This window comes from Mustela lutreola, chromosome 3, assembly GCF_030435805.1.
Source record: "Mustela lutreola isolate mMusLut2 chromosome 3, mMusLut2.pri, whole genome shotgun sequence".
Lineage (NCBI taxonomy): Eukaryota > Metazoa > Chordata > Mammalia > Carnivora > Mustelidae > Mustela > Mustela lutreola.
In genome coordinates, this window is record NC_081292.1 from 47,332,135 (window position 1) to 47,353,607 (window position 21,473).

Sequence of the window (21,473 nt, forward strand, 5' to 3'; positions counted from 1 at the left end):
TCTCTATCATATTGAATCTGCCTCCTGATTAAATAAAACTATTGGCTGGTTTGCTAATTTTGCTACATGAAGTGAATATGGGGTTTTTTTTGTTGTAAAAAGGGGGTTGAAGCATACTACCCCTCTACTTGCTATGTGACATTAGGCAAATTACATATCTTCTCTCATACCATTAAAAGTTGCGGATCTGTGGCAAGGGAGATTTGTGTACTTGGTGATCAATTGAACTAAAAATGGTTTTGCCATCACCTTTGTAATTTCCACTCTTAGAATTCTATCAAGTTAGCCAACTGATAATTCAGCTTTAATGTGGCACACTGTGTGCAAGCTCCTGGTAGCTCCTGAGAAAGAAAGATGCAGCCCATTGTATCTTCACAGGAACTGCAGCTGATTTAAGTCATAGGATCTCCACTTCTGTCAAGACCTCCACTCCTTTTTTTAAATTTTTTTTTAAATTTTATTTATGTATTTATGTATTTGACAGAGATCACAAGTAGGCAGAGAGGCAGGCAGAGAGAGAGAGGGGGAAGCAGGCTCCCTGCCGAGCAGAGAGCCCCATGCAGGCCTTGATCCCAAGATCCTGGGATCATGACCTGAGCCGAAGGCAGAGGCTTCAACCCACTGAGCCACCCAGGTGCCCTGAGACCTCCACTCCTCTTGCCATTGCCTAGACTCTTTGCAACTCCTTTGTTATTTTCTCCATCATTTCTCTTTTGTTTGTTTTGCTTTCTCTCTCTCTCACATAATTCTCGGGTTTTGAACAATTATTTGTTCTGTGTGTTGCCTTACACCTGGTACGAGGTACACCAATTTCTAAGCTTTAAGCATAATCCTTTTTCATACATTGTACTTGGCTACTTTCAGTTGCTAGATCACAGGTCACTTTTACAGAGCCAGGAACATTTGTTAGTTTCTTCTTCTTCCTGTTTACTTTCTCTCTTCCTTTAGCACCTCCTCCCTCCCTTCTAATCTTCCTTCCTCCCATACCTGTTCTCCTGTAATTATGATTGTACTTCTTTCCTTAGGTTTAAGGAAGTCTAAACTTTGCTCTCCAGATAAGTGAAATGAAGCTCTTGTTAATATCACATATATATATATATGTGTGATATTATATATATATAATATAATAGTATATAAATACACTAAATAAATAAATTATATATATATAATACACACATTATATCTAATTTACAGATATAATTAAAAAAAGCTTTAAGTTATTGTACTTATTTGTACCCTAAGAAGACTTGCCATATAAAATATAAGATTCCCAGTCAAATCTGATTTTCAGATAAGCAACAGTTAATTCTTTAGTGTATATCCCAATAATCTCATGGGAAATAATTATACTAAAAATAATTTGTCCTTTACCTGAAATTCAAATTTATCCATGAGACCTGTTTATTTATACGCTGAATATGGCAATCTTAACTAAAGTATATTTTACAGGTCTAATAGATACTTTTTTTTTTTAAATCAAGCAGCATTAAAAATCATTTTATATTTTTTTGAATGATTTATTTATGTATTTTAGCGAGAGAGCCTGTGCATGCAGGAGCAGGGGGAGGGGCCAAGGGATGAAGAAGAGAAGGAAAGAAGCAGACTCCCTGCTGAGTGAGGAGACCAAGTATGATGCAAGGCTCTATCTCATGAGGCTGAGATCATGACCTGAGCTGAAATCAAGAGTTACAGGCTTAACTGACTGAACCACCTAAGCACCCCAAAAACCACTTTATAATTTTTAACATTACAACATCTCCACCAAGAAGGTGGACCACATACACATTAAGAAAATTAGAAATTGCCAAATTTAATTGATAAAACTCTTTATTGATGTATATTATACTTGTTATCATAAAACTACCTATTTTTACTCTTATGATAATTCATTATTGTATTTTATTTAGTATAACTTATCTTTAATTCATTTTATTGGGATTAAAACCACAAATATTTGTTTAAAACAGGTAGTCACTTTACACTGAATCAATAACCTATTTATTCTAAACCACTTGGAAATTTTATTAATTTCCTTGAGCAACTGATAGTACAGAAGAAAAATCAAATACAAGAAGATTGCAACTCAGCAGATGCCGAAGCTTAAATGATTTAATGGGGATGATTATAAAACATGATTTTTTTCTTCTTCTTTCATAAAAGTAGTAGTCCTTAGGGTAGAACAATTTCACATAGGCGTCAAGATGAAGAGCTATTTTTACATAGAAGTTATCTTTTTAAGTTATATAATTCATGAAGAAAAGTGATTATCGTGTGCTGCTACACCTACTCTGAGGAAAAAAAAAAAAAAAAAAGCATTTGCCCGGATTAAAAGCTTTCCTCCCCTTTCACATATACGCTATGATGACCCCTAGTGGTAAAGTCAGGCAAATGTGCCATGCTTAAGCAGACACAGCCAGATAGATACACATGCGTAGTATAGCTTTTAAGAAGATTCATGTGGGTATAAAAACTTACCTTACTATTACATCAGTCCATGTCTTCCTTTGAATTTTATTCAGAGTGATCTAGGAAATACTTTCATTTCCTTAGTACACTCAGAATATGAATCTTAACTAAAGTAATGGGGAAAAGATCAGGTTAAATTGTATTTATACCTAGTTCAATATTTTAAATTCTGACTTTTTAAAAAAGATTTTATTTATGTATTTGACAGACAGAGATCACAAGTATGCAGAGAGGCAGGCAGAGAGAGTTGAGGGTGGGGAGGAAGCAAGCTCCCTGCTGAGCAGAGAGCCCAATGTGGGGCTCAAACCCAGGACTCTGGGATCATGACTTGAGCCAAAGGCAGAGGCTTTAACCCACTGAGCCACCCAGGTGCCCCTAAATTCTGACTTTTTGCAATACGGGTACTAGTTATGGCTTTTGAGTTAACGCCAATTTATATGTTCACAGTGTTTGAGAAATTTAGGATACTTCAGAAATCCTCTGATTTCAAATTCTTCATTTCTCATAGAGACTATATGGAGCAAAGAATGGCTGGGAGGCTTAATTCAGTCAGCTATTTACTGACAGAGCTAGAACTATGTAATTCTCATACCTGGAAGTGCCTTCTTACAAAAAGGTCACAATATTTACTGTAATAGGGGAAAAAAAGCAGAAATGTGTGGTTCTGTATAGGGATCTAATAGTCATTAAAGTAAGCCTATGATATCTTTCCTGAAGGAAGGTATTAATCTTATTCTTTACACAATATATTCATACCCCAAGAGGAAAGAAATAAAGTCCTGCTTTCTGATTAATGTTAAGGTACAGCTAAGTATATATATCAATGACAAATAAAACTTGGAAAGTTTTAAAAATTGAATTTAATAATCTTAAGCCATTATGTTATAATAACAAAGGATCAAGAAATATAACCATACAAAACTCTGAAAATATAGATTTCATTTGCATAGAGAATTTTACATTCAATTTTAGTATGGAATTTTAGTAAGAGCTCATAAATATTTAAATAATTATGATGTAATAAAGGTGTTTTTTAAATTTAAAATCTTGGGGACATGGTAGAGAGGATTCAAATCCCAGAAAGAAAAATGAACTAGCTAATCTTTACAGAGTTAAACCTTGAGTTAAATATTTTTTGGCAACTATATGTATGTATTATTTTGTTTAAAACAATTGCAGCCTCAGAGGAGATTTTCAGGTATATTTTTCTGCTCCTGGTCAGAATCCTAAATCAAGAGTTTTCATGTTTTTAATGTTCATTTTTATTTATTTTTTAAAGATTTATTTATTTATTTTAGAGAGAGGGTGTTCCTGCATGCCTACAAATGGGGGAGGGGAAGAACAGAAGGAGAGGGAGAGGAGTGGGAGAGAAGTAAACTCCCCACTGAGCTGGAGCCCAATGTGGGACTCCATCTCATGACCCTGAGATCATGACCTGAGCTGAAACCAACAACCTGAGCCCCAGGCTCCCCTAATATCATTTTTTTTTCAAGATTTTATTTATTTATCAGCAAGAGAGAGAGAGAGCAAGCTCACAAGCTGGAGCAGGGGCAGGCAGAAGGAGAAGCAGGCTCCCTGCTGAGCAAGGAGCCTGACACGGGACTTGATCCCAGGGCCCTGGGATCATGACCTGAGCCAAAGGCAGATTCTTAACCAACTGAGCCACCCAGGTGTCCCTCCCCTAATTTTATTTTTAAATGAAGGTAGTTGAATGGCTTTGCTGATAGCGTATTTTATATGTGTGTGTGTATAAATTCAAAAATTATTTGCTATATAATTTTGATATGGACAAATTATGAACAAGTTGATCAAAATCCCAAAGATCATATGTGCTTGGAAACACCACTGAATATTTTGCTTTGTAAAGTAGTCAAATTCCCATCTTTGGATGTCTTCAAGAAGTAGTTGAATGACTACTCATTAGGAATATTTAGAATAAATGTTTTCATTGGGTGAGAGCATGAAATGAGACATCTACTCCTTTCCATTCAATGAAGTGTTTCTGTAGTTTTTAGATTAACAATTGAGTCCTCATAGTCCTATGAGGTTTGGCTTTAATCCAACTTAAATGAAAGCTTAAAATTAAGCAACGTTTCATATAAATTATATCCAGCTAACTTCATTACCTTATTTTCCAAGGTAAAATGAACATCTGAGTAAGATTCTTTAAAGGTAGAAAAGTAAAAGTTATCTTAAGAATGACTACACTAAATAGATAAAGAAGATATGGTCCATATATGCAATGGAATATTACTCAGCCATCGGAAAGGATGAATACTCGACTTTACATCAACATGGATGGGACTGGAGGAGAGTATGCTGAGTGAAATTAGTCAAGCAGAGAAAGTCAATTATCATATGGTATAACTTACTCGTAAAATATAAGGAATAATATGGAAGACACTAGGAGAAGGAATGGAAAAGTGAATTGGGGAAATCAGAGGGAGAGACAAACCATGAGAGTCTGTTGAGTCCAAAAAACAAACTGGGGAGCGGGGGCGGGGGGAGATGGATGAGCCTGGTGGAGGGTATTAAGGAGGGCACTTATTGCATGGAGCCCTGAGTGTTTTACATAAACAAAGAATCTTGGAACACTGCATCAAAAACTAATGATGTATTTTATGGTAACTAACATAACACAATAAAAAAAAAAGAATGAATGACTACATGAAGAATTTTTTAAAAAGTAAAAGTAATTAAAAATAAATGCAGAAGTACCTTTGATAAGGACAAATTCCAAAAAAGAGTTAATCATGTTCCAGAATTATTTTATAGTATTTTATAGTAGCTCTTTTTTTTATATAAGATTTTATTTATGTATTTATTTACTTATTTGACAGAGAGAAAGAGAGAGAGAGCACGAGCGTGCACCTGTGTGTAGAAGCAGGAAGAGGGGTAGAGGAAGAAGCAGGCTCCCCTCTGAGCAGGGCGTCTGATGCAGCGGGAAGCATGATGAGGGGCTTGACACCAGTGTCCTGGGATCATGACCTGAGCCAAAGGCAGACGCTTAACTGACTGAGCTACCCAAGTGTTCCTTTTATAGTAAGTCTTAAATTGCGTCTCTGGGTAGTATATTTGGTTGTCCTATAGAAACTATAAGAGTCTAAGCCAAGGCATAGAATATTTTCCTGACTCCCTAGGTTAATACGATGATAATTTTACTTAAAATACATGATGACAATTGATATAGAAGAAAATCTTGGGTGTAAACAATTTAGATAATTTTTCTCTTTCATTTTTAAGACTTTCTTTTGGATAAGTTAGTTTTAGTCTTATAAAGAACAGTCACATATTTTACCAAAAAAACTAAGTAATTACTAAATGTGATATCACATTATGAATTGACACTGACTTAAGCTCTTATATAAAAACCAGACTGCTTACATTTTGATTATATACTCACAAATTCTGTAAGTCTTAGCTCATTTGAAATGACTGTAGCTATTTTTTTCAAAGAAGAAATAAATTCTTATAAGCCTTCCCATTTCCAGATATTAATTACTTTATAATTTGCAGTGAATCAGTCATTTATTTTTGGTCTTGCCTAGAAACACTATTCCAACAAAAATGGGATCAGATATCTTAACGATATTACTAAAACAATGATAACATCTAACATGTATAATAGGGAAAATGAATCTCTTGGGGGCAAGGATTTTATAAATGTGTATGAACAGGAACTCCCTATTAGACTATCAGACCATTAGAATGTTCTACTCTTCAATGAAGAGGGAAACAGTCAGATAGTAAAAGTTACAGTAGACAACCAAGTTCATTATCATACTAAGTTTGTTACTAATAAGCAACAGATGAATGATTCTGCCTATTTGAGAATTAAGGGAGTGAGGTTAAATCATTTCAAAATCATGAAACGTACAGTGGAAGCACTAGATACAAGGAACTAAGATTATTCAACATCTTTTTCATCTTTCTATTACTGTCTTTCCTCTAATTATAACTACAGTGATATAGGTTAATTCACTTTTATTTTTGTTCTTATATGTAGAAAAGGACATTTCAACTTAGATGTTTAGTTTCTCATTACTGTGGGAAATTAGCTCATAAAAGATTTTCTGAACTCCATAAGTTTAAATTCCAATTCAATGCCTCTAATTTAATATAAAATATTCACTTCTATATCATACATTTTTATTGTGATCTTACGGCTTTTATGGGTGCCAATCTAATTTCCATTCTGTTTTCCATTTTCTTTTCTTTGCCCATGAACTAATGAAAAGCACATTTACTATACCACTCAATAGTTCAAAAGAGGCTAATTATATTTTGATAACAATGTTAAAGACTGCCATTCTATAGCTCCTTTTCTTTTGCTAAGAAATGAAAACCTTTATCATTTCTATTAATACCAGTTAAACACACAGCACTTGTTACTCTCTAATATAACCTATTAGAAATGTTCTCATAGTGTCTTCACTTTTAACATTTCTTACTTGTTTTAACTTCCTTTGTTAACAACAGTCCCAATGAACCTTTCCTGCTTGCTTTCTGCACGTATAGCATGACATAGTCACATGCTGTAATGATTCCTTATGCAGTTTAGCAGTTCAAAATTTATAGAAAGGGTCTACACATAATACTTCATTTAATCTTCACAACTGCCCAGAGAGTATGACATCCCATTTTATAGATGAAGAAAATGAGATTTAGAAATATGATTTCCCCACAGCTGTGCAGTGTCTAAAGGTATCCTTAATTCCTTTTCTCCATTAAAAAAAAAAAAGATTTATTTACTTAGAGAGAGAGAGCACGAGCATGAGCATGGGGTAGGAGGAGGGACAGAGAGAGAGAGAGAGAAAATCTCAAGCCCACTGTGCTGAGTGAGGAGCCAGACATGGGGCTCAATCCCAGGACTCTGAGACAGAACCAAGAGTTGGGTGCTTAACTGAGTCACCCAGGCACCTCCCCTCCTCTCCAGCCACCTGCAGAATAATATGTCCTTTCTTATCAGCTCTGTTACCCCATTCTAAATCATGACAAGTCTGATAATCCATAGAGCACTATACAATTTTAGTCTACCACAATTATTTATATGGCCTGGGTGAAACAGCAATGAAACTATGTCTTAACATGGGATATTTGTTCCTGGTGTTTTCCTGCATGTCCAACATAATTTACAATGAATCTTTTTCTTTTGGAGAAGCCATCCAGCTATAAATCAGAATCTATCTGTCGTTACCTTTGCCAACTAGTCACAGGACTTACTTAACTTCCATCTGTTTATTGAGCCTCTATTCCTCCCCCTCCCCCTCCCCCGCTCCCTCCCCCCACCCCCTCCCCCTCCCTCCCATCTCCCCCTCCTCCTCCTTCTTCTTCTTTTTAAGATTTTATTTATTTATTTGACAGGGAGAGAGAGAGAGAATGAGAGGAGAGAGGTCAGCAGGAGAAGCAGACTGTCTGCTGAGCAGGGAGCCGGATGTGGTCCTCGGTTCCGGGACTCCAGGATCATGACCTGTGCCAAAGGCAGTCGCTTAACCAACTGAACCACCCAGGTGCCCTCTATCACCTCTTTGGAAGGACAAGGAATTTAAAGGAGAGAACTTTAAAAATTTCTTTCCGACTTATTCATGCCATGTCTATGCTGAACATGATATGTAAGAAGAGTAGAAGGGAATGCTTCAATGGACTGGCATGAAGAAACATGGGAGACAAAAAGAAGAACAAATGTACGCACAACATACTGGACGTTACTGCAGTGGTTAGTAATGAGACGGCAGAGTGTGACGTGATTAACTACAAGTGCAAGTGAAGGAATGAATCACAGTTGTATTGGACAGGAAGACATGACAGCTACCAGCGACTGATTCAACACAGAGCATAAATTATTATTAGTCAGAAGTGTTCAAGGCTTAGTGAGAACATGGGTCCAGATGAACAAGTGGGCCCAGACTGAAATGTGGGAACTAAGGGATACCCCATCTCAGGAAAAGGTGATAAAGTGGGTTGGGGACCTACTGGGTTTTAGACGAAAGCGATAACGTGAATTCTAGACCATAGGATTGAGCTTAGGGCTAGAAATGTGAAAATCACTAGGGTAGAAGTAACAGATAAAACTTAGTAGCCAAGAATCTCTCTGAGGAAAATGGTAGAGCAAGACAACAGAGTTAGACTCTGAGCTTCCAATCCTGTGTGTGTTACAGCACACCAAGGTCGCTGGGGAGAACATAGGAGTTGTAGTGCTGGAGGAATGGCCTTACAGGGTGATGGACCCAGCGATAGCCACAGACAAGACTCCCCCACCACCTTAGCCTAATGGTAGCAAAGGATGTATGCCCAGTTTGTTTTTGTTTCCTTCTCTCGTCTGATGAATTCCTCATACTTCCCAGCCATCTTGGACCTCCAAACTTCAGGTACTACCTGATAAAGAAATGGGGAGGCCCTGGAGCCCATTTCTACTCACTCACCTAGACCCAAATCTTATCTCTTTTACGTTTTGTACTGCTAGCTACTTATTTATGTCGATGGTAAATCCAAGTGAAAACAACTTTAAAATCCAAGACTTCATTCTTATCTGTCTGAGACCCTAACCAAACTGAGGTGGTCTGTCTTAACTCTTTACCTTTACCTTTTTTACATTCTCAGTCACTTGGTATTTTACAGTGGCTAATGAATGTTCAGTGGAGGAAAGAGTGAACAAATGAGTAGAAAACCAAATATTTGAGATATACATAGTTAAAGGAGAGCATAAATTGATGAAGGAAGCAGGGAAAAAAAATTATCTTCCAGGGTTCCAGGGCAGTGATAATAGCTAACAACTTCTCAGCTTTACCCTGTGTATGAATCACAGGGAGATCTTGGGGTGCAGCAGAGACCCAGCCTTTCTAACAAGCTCTCAGAGCTTGAGGTTCCACGAGGGAGCACACTTTAAATGATAAGGCTGTAGGGGACTGTTCTACATATGCATGCTCCTGCTAATAACAGATATATGTGAGAATGCCTATAGCTCAGCCCTAACTCATATTCTGCGAATTAAAATAAAACAAAACACTGTAGTTTCAATGGATGCAAATGGAGAAGAAAGCCCATAAATTCAAATGATAGAAGAATCAACAAGTTTATATAACTTCTAAGCTAGAGAACTCATTTCTAAGGCTCTAGTTCATTAAGAAATTGGGCTCCATGAGGGTTATATTACTCACCTCTAATGTTATTTTAGGTAGCTGTAATCATTCACACATCTCAGCATGCCACTCAACTGCTCACTTATAAGTACCTGTCATTTGCCTCTTGGGAGTCATACATATCATTTCCTTTTTCAGACCCCTTCGCTCCTAAGTAATTTTTATTGAATTGCTATTAACCTTTGCCAGGGTCCATTGTTATTTTCCTTTGGCTTTCTTATTCATTTTCTTTTAATCTTGTTTGGATTCTCTGTTCTCCATTCACACGAAATTCTGAGATTGTTCATTAGTTTTGTGAAATTGTGAGAAGAAAGGAAGTATGTGACAGGAAGTACACACAGCAAGGGCCAAGAGTTGTGAGGACAGATTTAATTAACACTCTAAAGGGAAGAATGATATTCTACATTTTAACTTACTGAGGATAGAAAAACAAGACCTTCTCTAAGAAGACCACCAACTAAGAAGCTAACACTACTGAGATATGAAAGTAGGAACTTCTTCATGATTTTGACTCTTAAAAGATGAGCCTCCCTTACAGATGAGAGATGGAATAACAAACTTACCTGACAAGGAAAGCGATTACATTTCCACAGGTACCCAGATGAGTCCATATGGGGAACTGTTTTGTCAGGCTTATTTTACTAGCACAGATAAAAGGTCCAAAAAACAGTAGATATTAAATGCTTACTAGAACATTTGAAGTAAAAAATATAAGCACTTCTAAAAGGTGACTGTTTCCACAGAGTTGGCAAACATACAACAAATGCAATGAAAATTCAATTACCTCCTCCCAAGAATTCTTTTAGGGTAAAAGTCTAAAGCCTGAAGTGGCATACAGGACTTTTCCTGATAAGATCTCTGCAACCTCTGACCTTAACCTTACTTTACACACCCCCTTGGTGTCCAGGCCTGACAAACCATTTGTAGTTCTTCAGATACTTGTAATGTTTACTCCTCCATGGCACACACGTCTGAAATATCCTTCCTTTTCTTATCTGACTGGTCAATTTCTACTCTTTCTTCAAGATACCCTTTGAAAACCAGTACTTTCATGGTGCTTTCTCCAAGGACCTCAAGGAAAATCAAATGCCTTCTTTCACCCTGTTCTGTAGCATCTCACATATGTAATTACCTGAGTCCTTACAACAGTACCATAATTATTACATGTCGGTCTCAGTATTTTTTTTAATTTATTTTATTTCTGTCAGTATTTCTAGAATTCTGAATACATATTAATTCATTCATTGCTCATTGAATGCCCACCAAAGACTTTAATAAATGTTTGCAAAAATGTATTATTACTAATCATTAATTTGAGATTAACTTTTGACTTTATGATTCCCTATTCTTATTTCCTTGTTTCTTGGCTCCTTAAGGGCTTAAGTCTCCAAGGATACCTCACTAAAATAGGCCCTTATAGTTTCACCGCTGGACTACAGCCTTTTAAAACCATTACTTCTTTGCACTCAGTTTGTCCCCATCGCCAATCCTACGTATAATTCTGAAGATAATCTTTCTTAGTATCTATTCCTATCTAAAATGGTTTAGCAATCCTTGTTTGACTATTGATGAAATGTTAACTCAATATTTCATTGCAAGCCCCTCCCCAAATCTTATCCTCCACATCTCTTTATTCTGAGCGTAGGTATTTTCTTCAACAAACAGGTTGCTTGCAGTGAGAAATCCCTCTTTGCAGATAGCCAGCAGCACTCAACTTGCATTCCACTTCCTTGACTAGGTCTGCTAAAATTCTGGCTCATTTAGCAAGGACTTCCCCATTTAGAATCATTTTCTAAGGTACAACTTGCATAAATTTTTAAAATCTCCCTCCTTTCAATACTATCTCAAGGATTAGGAAAAGGGTATAATTTTTTGTGTGTTTCTCTCCCCTCTCTAATTTTGCACTTTGCTAAATATAATGTATACATTAAAAATGATTGTTGATTGACAAATACTCTCTACCACGTTTTGTTACTTTATTTTGGCACACAACACAATAATTTGTATATAATGATCTTGCTTTCTAATCATTGTGTTTTGTTTGTTTTTTGTTTTTATGTACTCATTCCAACCTATGGGTTATAAAAGTGTTAAGAGGAGAAATGGATTCCTATATGGAAAGTCACCTTCATGTAGCAGGAAATGCATTGAACTGGGAGTCGGAAAACTCAGGTCTGAGTTCTGCTATTTGAATGGTTTCCTGGAATGTTATCTTTTATTACCATCCTTTCTCCATCTGTGAAACAAAAACAAAATCCTCAAGAATGTTGTGAGAATTAAATGAGATACTATGTGTGAAAATATTCTGCAAATTTTAATATGCTGTACAATATAAGGTATTTCTTCTTATGTCTTCAAGATTATTTTATGGATAGCATATGTGCATAGAGCAGTCAGTCAGAAAAAGCTCTCTGAGTCTTGGGTCAAAGTAGGTGGGTCATATTTCCTTCAGTTTTTAAAGCATTAGCTACAAAATCCTATTCCTTTGCTTTTTTGTTTCTCTTTCCTATACATATTATGACAGTCCAATGCAATTTTTGGCAAAAAGTTTTTCAATGTTTTTTTCATTTGCTTACCAAATATGACCTCTTGCAGTTTTACTTCTTCTTTACTAACTCATCCATGAAATTTGCCTTGTCAATTCTGCTTCCATCTTACCGAGGTAGCTGTCATACCTGGGAGCAGCCTTTATTCTCAACCTCGCCTGCATTTCTTTCCCGTGGGCTCCTCTTCCCCTCTGCTGGCTGCCAAGGAGAAGCACATTTATTGGCATGGCCCCCAAACAGATGCCTGCCTGCTTCCCTTCCCCCTTTCTCTTTCAGCCAAAGCATCACCTGCCAGGGGCTGGCGGTTGCTGCCCCCGCTGTCCACTGCCTCACACTGCTGCTGCTCCAGTCCTTTTTGGCAGCCTCTTCTGAAGTTCCCCTGCCCGCAGCTCTCCTGTGCTGCTTGCCAGCAGCCTCCTCCTCCTGCCTGCAGCTCTCCTCGCTCCCGCCAGCGTCTCCCCCGCTCGGTCTGCGCGCAGCCTCTTCCACCCGCCCTTGCCAGCTGCTTTACTCGCCTTTCCTCAGGCTGCTCCCCCTCCTTTCTTCCCCAGACCTTCCCCTTGCTCTTGCAAGCAGGGTTTCTTTCCAGCGTCCCCACCCTCCTTGGCCCGGTGTTTTGTTAACGTCCGGGACCACCTCTCTTGGGTCCCAGTGTGCGTACGTCCAGCGGATAGGGCATTTTTGGAAAGTGAGCATTTTCTTCCCGCTTCTGTATTTGACGAGACACCAACCCTCAAACCCCGTGCCTACTCCCTTAGCCCGAAAAGGTGGGGTGTAGTGATGGTAGAAGAAATTCAGGGAAACAAAAGGCCACAGGCTCGGTCGGTGGACCCCAATAAAGTTTTGGACGCTCGGGACTTGCCATCGCAGGTTCCCAAACTTGACCAGCCTGGCAACCTACGCGAGCGCCCAAACAGCGCACAGTGACTCCGGCGCTCCCTGATTCCCAGCGCCCCCTGACCTTCCAGGGACGCTTGACTGAGGACGCCAGCGGCTCTCCAGCACCAGGCCTGGGCCACTCCCCAGCCCAAGCCAGGGTCCGCAGCCTGAGCCCCACCCAGTCCCCGGCTGGGGAGGGGCGCACTTGTTTCTAGATGCTCCGGAGTGGGTGGGCGAGATGAAAGGTTGGAGCCGCCCAGGTTGCTGGGTTCTAGTCTCGGGGATGAGGGGGTGGGCGGCATGCCAAGGACCTCCTCCCAATCCATGGCCCTTCTGAAGGTTTGGCCACTTCCAGTGCGCGCTACAGTAGCGGTTCCCCTTCACAAGCAGTCTCCTTTAAGAAGAGCGCGCGCGCGTATGTGTGTGGAGTTGTGTGTGTGCTGATGTGTAGATATATGTGTGTGTGTGTGTGTGTGTGTGTGTGTGTGCGCGCGCGCGCGCTGGTGTGTGTGTGCGTGTGTGTGTGTGTGTGTGTGTGTGTGTGCGCGCGCGCGCGGGCGCGCGCGCTGAGGGCTGGAGAGTCAGGCAGACCCCGGGAAGGAGGAGTTATGTAGATTACGGATGAACATTCTGGAGGGGAGAGGGGAGAGGAGGGAAGGAGAAGCAAAGGCGAGAAGCGAGGAGCGGCGAAGGCCCTTCCCGCAGAAGCAGGAGGCGGCAGCGGCGGCGGCGGAGGAGTGGGCGGTGGAGGAGGAGGAGGAGAAGGAGGAGGAGGAGGACGAGGACGCACGGGCTGGAGGCGGCGGCGGCGGCGGCGGCGGCGGCTGCTGCTGCGGCTGCGACTCGGCGCTTTGAGCCGGAACCGCCGGTGAACTTGGGCGCCACGTTCCCGGTGACGGGCCCCCGAGGATGGTGAATGCAGGCTGCTGCTGACCCTGCCTCCGCCGCCGTTTCTCGGGGGCTGCTGAGTGCTGGGCCCTCAGTCTCCTCCCCTTGCCCGGCTGTGGGTGAACCTGCAGGCTCCTTACCCACCGGGAGGACTTTTTTTTGAAAGGAAACCAGGGAGGGAGGGAGAGAGAGAGAAAACGAAGGGGAGCTCGTCCATCCATTGAAGCACAGTTCACTATGATCTTACTCACATTCAGCACTGGAAGACGGTTGGATTTCGTGCATCATTCGGGGGTATTTTTCTTGCAAACCTTGCTTTGGATTTTATGTGCTACCGTCTGCGGAACGGAGCAGTATTTCAATGTGGAGGTAAGAGTATGAGAGCTTTCTTCCTTCTCGCTTGCCTGGGCTGCTCCCTGAAACATTTCGTTCACTCCTGGGATCTGGTCAGAGCAGCCTGGGTCTCTGCACATTGTTTCCTTTGCAGCCGCCCAGACCCTGGTTGAGTTTCCCTGTGTCTTAGGTGATGGATGCGCGCGAGACTGAGAATCCGTTATCCCCAGCAGCACAAAGCACGATGCTGCGCGCTCGGAGATACATTTGTAGCCGGTCCATGCTTGTCACCCAGGTTAGAGGCGAAGTCCTACATATAGCAAACGTGTGGCTTTAATAAAAGCAGTTTGAGTGTATGATGAATAAACTGTTCAGGAAATACAGAATTCATTGCTTGGCATCATGTGCTTCCTTGGTATTGTTCCTGAAATCTTTCTCCCCGTGTTCTGTGCCTAACAAAGGAGGTTAAAATCAAAGAATCTAGAGGAGAGCGTGGGAATACTTGATATGTTTAATAACATTACTTTGTGATAAAACACTTGACTAGACAGTCTTTTTCTCATTTAGACATAACTTACTACACTGCAACTAGATCTGACTACAGAGAACATGAAATCCATCTCTTTTAAAGTGTCTTCTCTTCCCCTCCCCCGCCAACTGAAAATAAAACGTGGCCCAAAGTAATAGTTGCGAGGTGTGTTTTTAATCTGATTTCACACTCTCATGGCAAAACTGAGAGGTTTTAGTCTGTCATTTGCTTTACTTTGATAGCTTTGGGAACAGACAGACATAAAGCAGAAGGGAACTTGAGGATAAGGACTTGTCAGACCTCTGCCAAAGTACTCTTCCTGTCATCAACTCAGCACTAAAGCCAGTAATGTGCAGTAAATCAATGAAAGTGTGTATACACCTGGGCTCTAACTCCAGTTTATAACATACACAGTGGAATACAAAGACAGTTAGAAGGTTTTAGAAAATATACTCCTTTTGATGAAATCTTCTGTCTTCTGACATCTCCAAAGAATTACAATTAAATCTCTGAAGAATAATGTGATTTTTAAAATGTTGTTGATTCTTTAAAGCTTACTGTCATTTTGGTGGGAGTGTGTGTTTACTCAATAGCAGGACCTGTTGCACAGCATTTAAACATGTTTCATGTAACAGATTTATATACAAAGTGTGCATAATAAAGGCCATGTGTGAGGCCGTATTCTGAATATAACTGTTTATATAAACTGTTCTTAGGACTCCATGTAATAAGTGATGGTTGGTAGAGAAAGTATTTGAAAAAGTAAGAGCCATTATCAAGAGTTTAAAAAGTTTACAGATGTTAAGTATGATTGTATTACACAAAAAACCCATTTTGAAAACCAAAACTGTTTAACCTTTTGAAAAATTCAACTTCTGAATAAAAAAAGAGATGCAAAGGGGCTGAAAGTCCAGACTTCTCTTGATAGCAAATTTGAACTTTTAGAGTTCTATGCCACCGATGAATTTTTCTATCTAATACTAAAATCAAGAGATGATTTAATATTGAAATGAAGGAGTAATGAGTTCATAGACTGAAGGAATGAAAATGGCAAGGTGTTGTTTATATTGTAAGCGAAGGGCCTGTTACTTCAGTTTGATGCTAGTAAAGTGATGGTGGTAAGTCGGGGCATGGGGAAGGTGGGTAAAAGTAAGTGCTTGGTTTTATTTTGCTCACTCTGAAGCAGAAGGGAAAGTCTGGATTGATGGCTACTTGCTTTGGTAAAGTCTTAGATTTGCTTTCAGAGATTGTTGGGATAGCATCAGTGTTTGGATGATTATTAGGTTTTCTTTTTGAGACTAGACATACATTTTATTGTATTTCTTTATAGTTTGAATCCCTCAGTTCAATCAGATATTATTATGCAAGAAAAGCTGATTTTACTCAAAAAGAGATTTCACTTCAATTATACATGATCCCGTCTTTAATATGTATGTGAAAAAAATGTTCATGGAAAAAGAGGTTTTTTTTTAGAGTATTTAGTTATGTCATCCATATTTATTACACAATGCAAATATTTAATTATGAATGATAAGGGGCTGGTGCCATCTGAGACCTTACAAACCTTATTTGTTACAATGGAGATTTCCTAATGACTTAGATTAGATTATGCTTCATAATTTGTATTATTTCCAGTTAGTTTTTTTAAGCACTTGAGCATATCCTTAGTTGGGTTTATGTACTTCCTTATGTGTAATGATAACCTCTATCTTTCTTTTTTTAATCATAAGAGTAGCTGCTCGTTAATTCAACATACTATGAAGAACATGGAATGACAGGATATTTTCTGACATGAATTTCTGCCTGATTCACCTTTATTAGATATTTCTTTTTGGTAGGAAGCTCTACTAGGAAGAATATCTATCACATATTCTCCAGAAAAGCACTTATACTGTGTTCTTCATTCTTGGTTGCAAAACATACACTGGAAATGCTTGTTTGATTGATTCTCAAGGACAGTCTTAAAATAAACAGTAATGGTATCAATCATGCATGAAGCTCACATGATCATAAATTTTTTTTCCCAGCAGGCACACCAAGTTATTATAGTTGGAACGAAGCTTCTGAGAGATGCTTTTTATGCTGACAGCTGAGATTACAATGTTTTATTCCTCACTGAACTTCACAATTGGTGGGACCCTTCTACTTTTCATCCCTATAATTTAAGGTTCAAAAACATTTTCCCCCTGGAGGTGTGGGCATTGAGTAGAAATATTCATGTTAACTCTTTCCTACCTTATTCTTAAGAATATAAGCATTTATAATTTTCAGTTATCAGAATAGGAGCTTAATATGTTTTAATATGCTGATGAAAGCTTGTTATAGAAAAAGAGTACATTTTGTTTATTTTTGTTTTTAAGAAGCAAAAAGAAATATCTCAATAGCTAAGAAAGGGTCAGACACTACCAGAAGTAGTACTATAGAAGAGATTCAATTCATTCTTCTCCTTATATGTTTTAGGAAGAACACTATTTTTAATGCCAGATTTTCAGCATATATTTGTTTAAAGATTTTTATACTCTATAGGATGCATTTTTGGGGAATGGGCCTTTCGGTGTGTAGTCATTACCATGACATTAACATTAACTAAAAGTCAAAGACTGCTATCATTGGACAACAGCAGTCTGAATCAGAAGTGTTCATTGGTCAGATGATGCTAAATTGTTAACAGAGAATCAGGATTGAATCTCTGTGCTCTAAAATATCATATTGTCTCTAAAATAATGGTCTTAGAGGAATTTCCATGATCCTGGAGCTCTTTATTTTTTAATTTTTGTGGGGTTTTTGGACATTGCAAGCATTATTGTTATGAAATTTGAGATAGACTATAGTTCATGAGGGATACCGGGGTGGCTCAGTGGGTTATGTCCAACTCTTGGTCTCAGCTCAAGTCCTGATCTCAGGGTCCCGAATTTGAGCCCCACATTGGGCTCCATTCTGGGCATGGAGCCTAGTTTAAAAAAAAAAAAATATATATATATATATATATATACATATATATATATATATACACACACACGTACATATATACATATACATATATATGTACGTGTGTGTGTATATATATAGTTCATGAGGGTACTAACATTCATCATCACCTTTAATAGTTTGCCAAATGTTAAATATATGAGCAACATATTCCTTATTGTTTCTTAAAGTATCACATACATTTCTAATGAGAAAAATTATTTTAAGCCAATTTAATGGTAAAATAAAAATGTGATATTCTGAATGATGCCCGTATCAAAGCATAAGATGATTACTTTTTTGTGACAAAAATTCTTGATAAAGAAAAATTGATTTTTTTGTTTTTCATTCACAAAAGAAGAGAGATTTTAGATTTTTTAAAGAGGATGTTTCATGACAAATACTATGTATCATGAGTGTAACCATTTCCTACCTTGCAGTATGTTTCTTTAACTGGTTTCATATTTTATTCACCTTTATCAGGTTTATCTGAATGTACTTGAAAGTCAGAATAATGAACATGCCTTATTTCATTTGCTCATGGAAGGTTGCTGACGCTGATCTGGTCAGCCCCCTTGAGTAAGGGACTGTTTTGATTACATCCCATAATTCTCAGTGTAGCAGTTTTTACTGGGCAGGAACAGGGGCTGTGTGACTGATTCATGAAGGTTTTTATTTACTGCAAATTCCAAGCTTTTCAAGACATCCCAGGTGTGCTGGCCATTTGGAATGCTCATAAGGACCAAAAATTATGACCAGGAGACCAGAAGACTCAGTAGCCCTCAGGTTCTCCTTCCTGTGTGTCCCTTGATGCTTTTCTCTGTTCAGAGATGCCTGGTCAAATTCCCCAATCTAAGATTATTCGTGAAACTCTTGGAGGTTAGTGTAGGCCAGCAAGGGACATTGTCTCTTACTACCCCTGAAAAAACTACAAAGAACAATTTTCTAAGTCTGTTCTTTCCTGTAGAGTTGTGTTTCCTCTCTCAGGGTCTTCTTCCCCATCAAGTAAGGATAGAGTTGGATTCAGTAGCAGCTTTTTTAATCTCTGGAGTCAGGTTAAAAGTGATCTAAAGTTTTTACTTCCTCTTATTCATGCTATTTTAGGTTATGAACATAAAATTTTAAGGTTCTTGTTTAGTGGTATAATTCTTTTCTCTGAAGTTGCATTAATCAATTATTTTATGTCAATTTATTTTACTGCCTGACCTACCCCAATTACTCAAAATGTACCTGTTTAGAATATTTTGTAAATGACCATTTGGAATTATTTCAGGACCAAAAAAAAAAAAAAAAAAAAAACACGCCATTGGACATTTGAATCAATTACTTAAACTTGTTCAGTGTCAAAAGGAAAAGATTTTTTGTTATGCTCCTTCAGGAAACTTCTGATCCTTCAGCATGAATATGCAAATTGAGAAAATCACTTTTCATGTTACTTTCTGTCACAATTTAAGTATCTGTGACTATAATTACATCCATCAAATTGTTTTTTATTATGTAGAGTAGTATAATGATTAAGATCAAATATTCTGGCTCCAGATCGCTGGATTCTAATCCCACCTCTTTTACTTGCGAAGTTAATAATGGACAAGTTCATTAATCTCTGAGACTTACTGTACGTGTCTGTAAAATGGGGATATTAATAGTACCTGTATCATAGAACGTTTTGATGATTAAATGAATACATGTATATCGTATTAGATAGATGGATAGATAGGAACATACCTTCACCTAGTTAAACATTCAGTACTTTTTAAAATTATTAGTAGGAAAAAAAAAGGATGCTGATAAAAATGTAAATTATCATGATAGCATTTAATTACATAAAAGTCTATCAGGTTAGGACATACCAGCTGGTCCAGGAAGATTTTATTTTAATACCTTTTTCATTTTTAAAAAGTGTAATATACTGAATATCAACCACTAACATTAGTACATTTTCTTCCCGTGGGCTTTTCTTAGACAGTTTAGCTTAGGAATATGATTTGCACATTTTGTCTTGTCATCTGTTACTATCATAGAATGTCAAGTTCAGCTCACACCTTCTTTTACAAGACTGAGTTTACAGAAATCTGTTCATCTTGTAATACCATGGAAAATAAATAGGCCTTATGATTCAGTGGGCTTGTTTATTTTAATTGGCTCAAGGCCCATGTGCTTCCTATCTACAGTAGTGGGATTCAGTATATAACTTAGGCCAGGTCTTTGTTCTACCCCTAATCCAGAACATAAAAGTCTTTTTTTTTTAATTAATAGAGGAAGAGGGGGGATGGGCAGAAAGAGATATTAAAGTGTTTTCTACAATGACAAAGACATTTTTAAACAGCGAAGATCTTCTTGTAACACTGAGAATAAAAGGTAGCTAACAATATAATGTGATGGAGCCCTACTAGGCCAGAGGTCAAGGAATACAGGCTTTAACTGATTCTTGTACTAATATAGCTTTGATCTTGGACAAGTCATTTCTTTAATGCCTGCATCTGCAAAGACAAAAATTAATTGAAACTATTATCAAAGACATTTCCAAATTTGAAATTCTATTGTATTTAGGCTCCAATCTTTAATTTGTATAGACAGAGCAGAATTGTACATATTAACCATATAAATTTGGGGGCAACTAGATGCCAAAGGTAGAGTGTTCAGATTTTTTGTTTAAAAATTTTTTTTTTCTGAAGTGGATATCATGAAGACATACAGAATGGGCAACTTATTGCTAACATTTGTTATCATCTGTAATGACACAGGCTGTTCCATTTTGAAAATAATCCTAGCCTTCTGCTGAGTAATAAAAACATTGGCAGCAAATTACATGTAATTTTGAAATCAATTTTTGGCCAAGGTAGCATACTTTAAAAATTTAATGTTAAAAACATGGATTGATGTTATTTTGAAAAATCTATATCATCTATAAGTTGGCACTTTGATCTTAAAAAGGCAAGGTGAAATAGTATCAAAATTTATTATTTTTTTGTGTGTGTGGTGGGAGAGGGTCTCAAAATTCAAATCTATCTATTATCTACAAAAAATATACATGTATTTTGTAGTGAAATGAAGTGCTTATACTGTCTATCCCTTTCACCCATTGTGGGAAATAATTTTGGCACATGGCTCTTTGAGGGTTATTTTTATTCTTCATAACACATCTGATTTTGAATGTGAAAAATCAGATTCCATTTGTTTTATAAAATATGCAGCCTATGTGAACAGCAAAATATTCCATGCTATAAGGATAAAATACGAAGTAATAATATGTGTGATACTCAATTTTTTATTTGCCTTCTTTTTCTTTTTCATGGGAAAGTTATTTATAGATTTTGAGGTTATTCCTAAAACCGTGTTTGATTGTTGCTTCCTGTCGTTTAGCACTCTGAATGGATGTTCTTTGTCTTAGTGTTTCACCACAGTCGTTTGGCATTATGTATCTTTGGGTTTGGATCAGTGGAATATGTTGATGAGCCTCTTAACAGAAGTTTAGCCAAGGGAGTAAGAATAATCCCACTGTGGCCCCCTGACCTTTGATTAAATGTAATCTGCGGGTGTAGTCTACAAAAGGAGGCTAGAGGGAGCTATTGAGCTGTTTAAAGACTCCAATAGAGTAGAAGAATTTGGTTTAAAATCAAGGACACTAGGTGCAATCACATGCCTTAAAATGAATCATAACCAATCATAGAGAGTTTAAAGAAATCAATGAACACATGGTTTATGATTAAAGATGTGAGATGGGTT

At 37.9% G+C, this 21,473-nt stretch overlaps 1 protein-coding gene across 1 annotated transcript in view; it reads left to right on the plus strand.

Moving 5' to 3' along the window:
• The first annotated feature begins 14,137 nt into the window (after positions 1-14,137).
• MMP16 (matrix metallopeptidase 16) overlaps positions 14,138-21,473 on the plus strand; it is a 293,833-nt gene continuing 286,497 nt past the window's right edge. Inside the window, exon 1 of the mRNA XM_059166077.1 lies at positions 14,138-14,287. Coding sequence (XP_059022060.1) covers positions 14,156-14,287 — 132 coding nt within the window. The 5' untranslated portion in view covers positions 14,138-14,155. The remainder of the gene's footprint in view (positions 14,288-21,473) is intronic.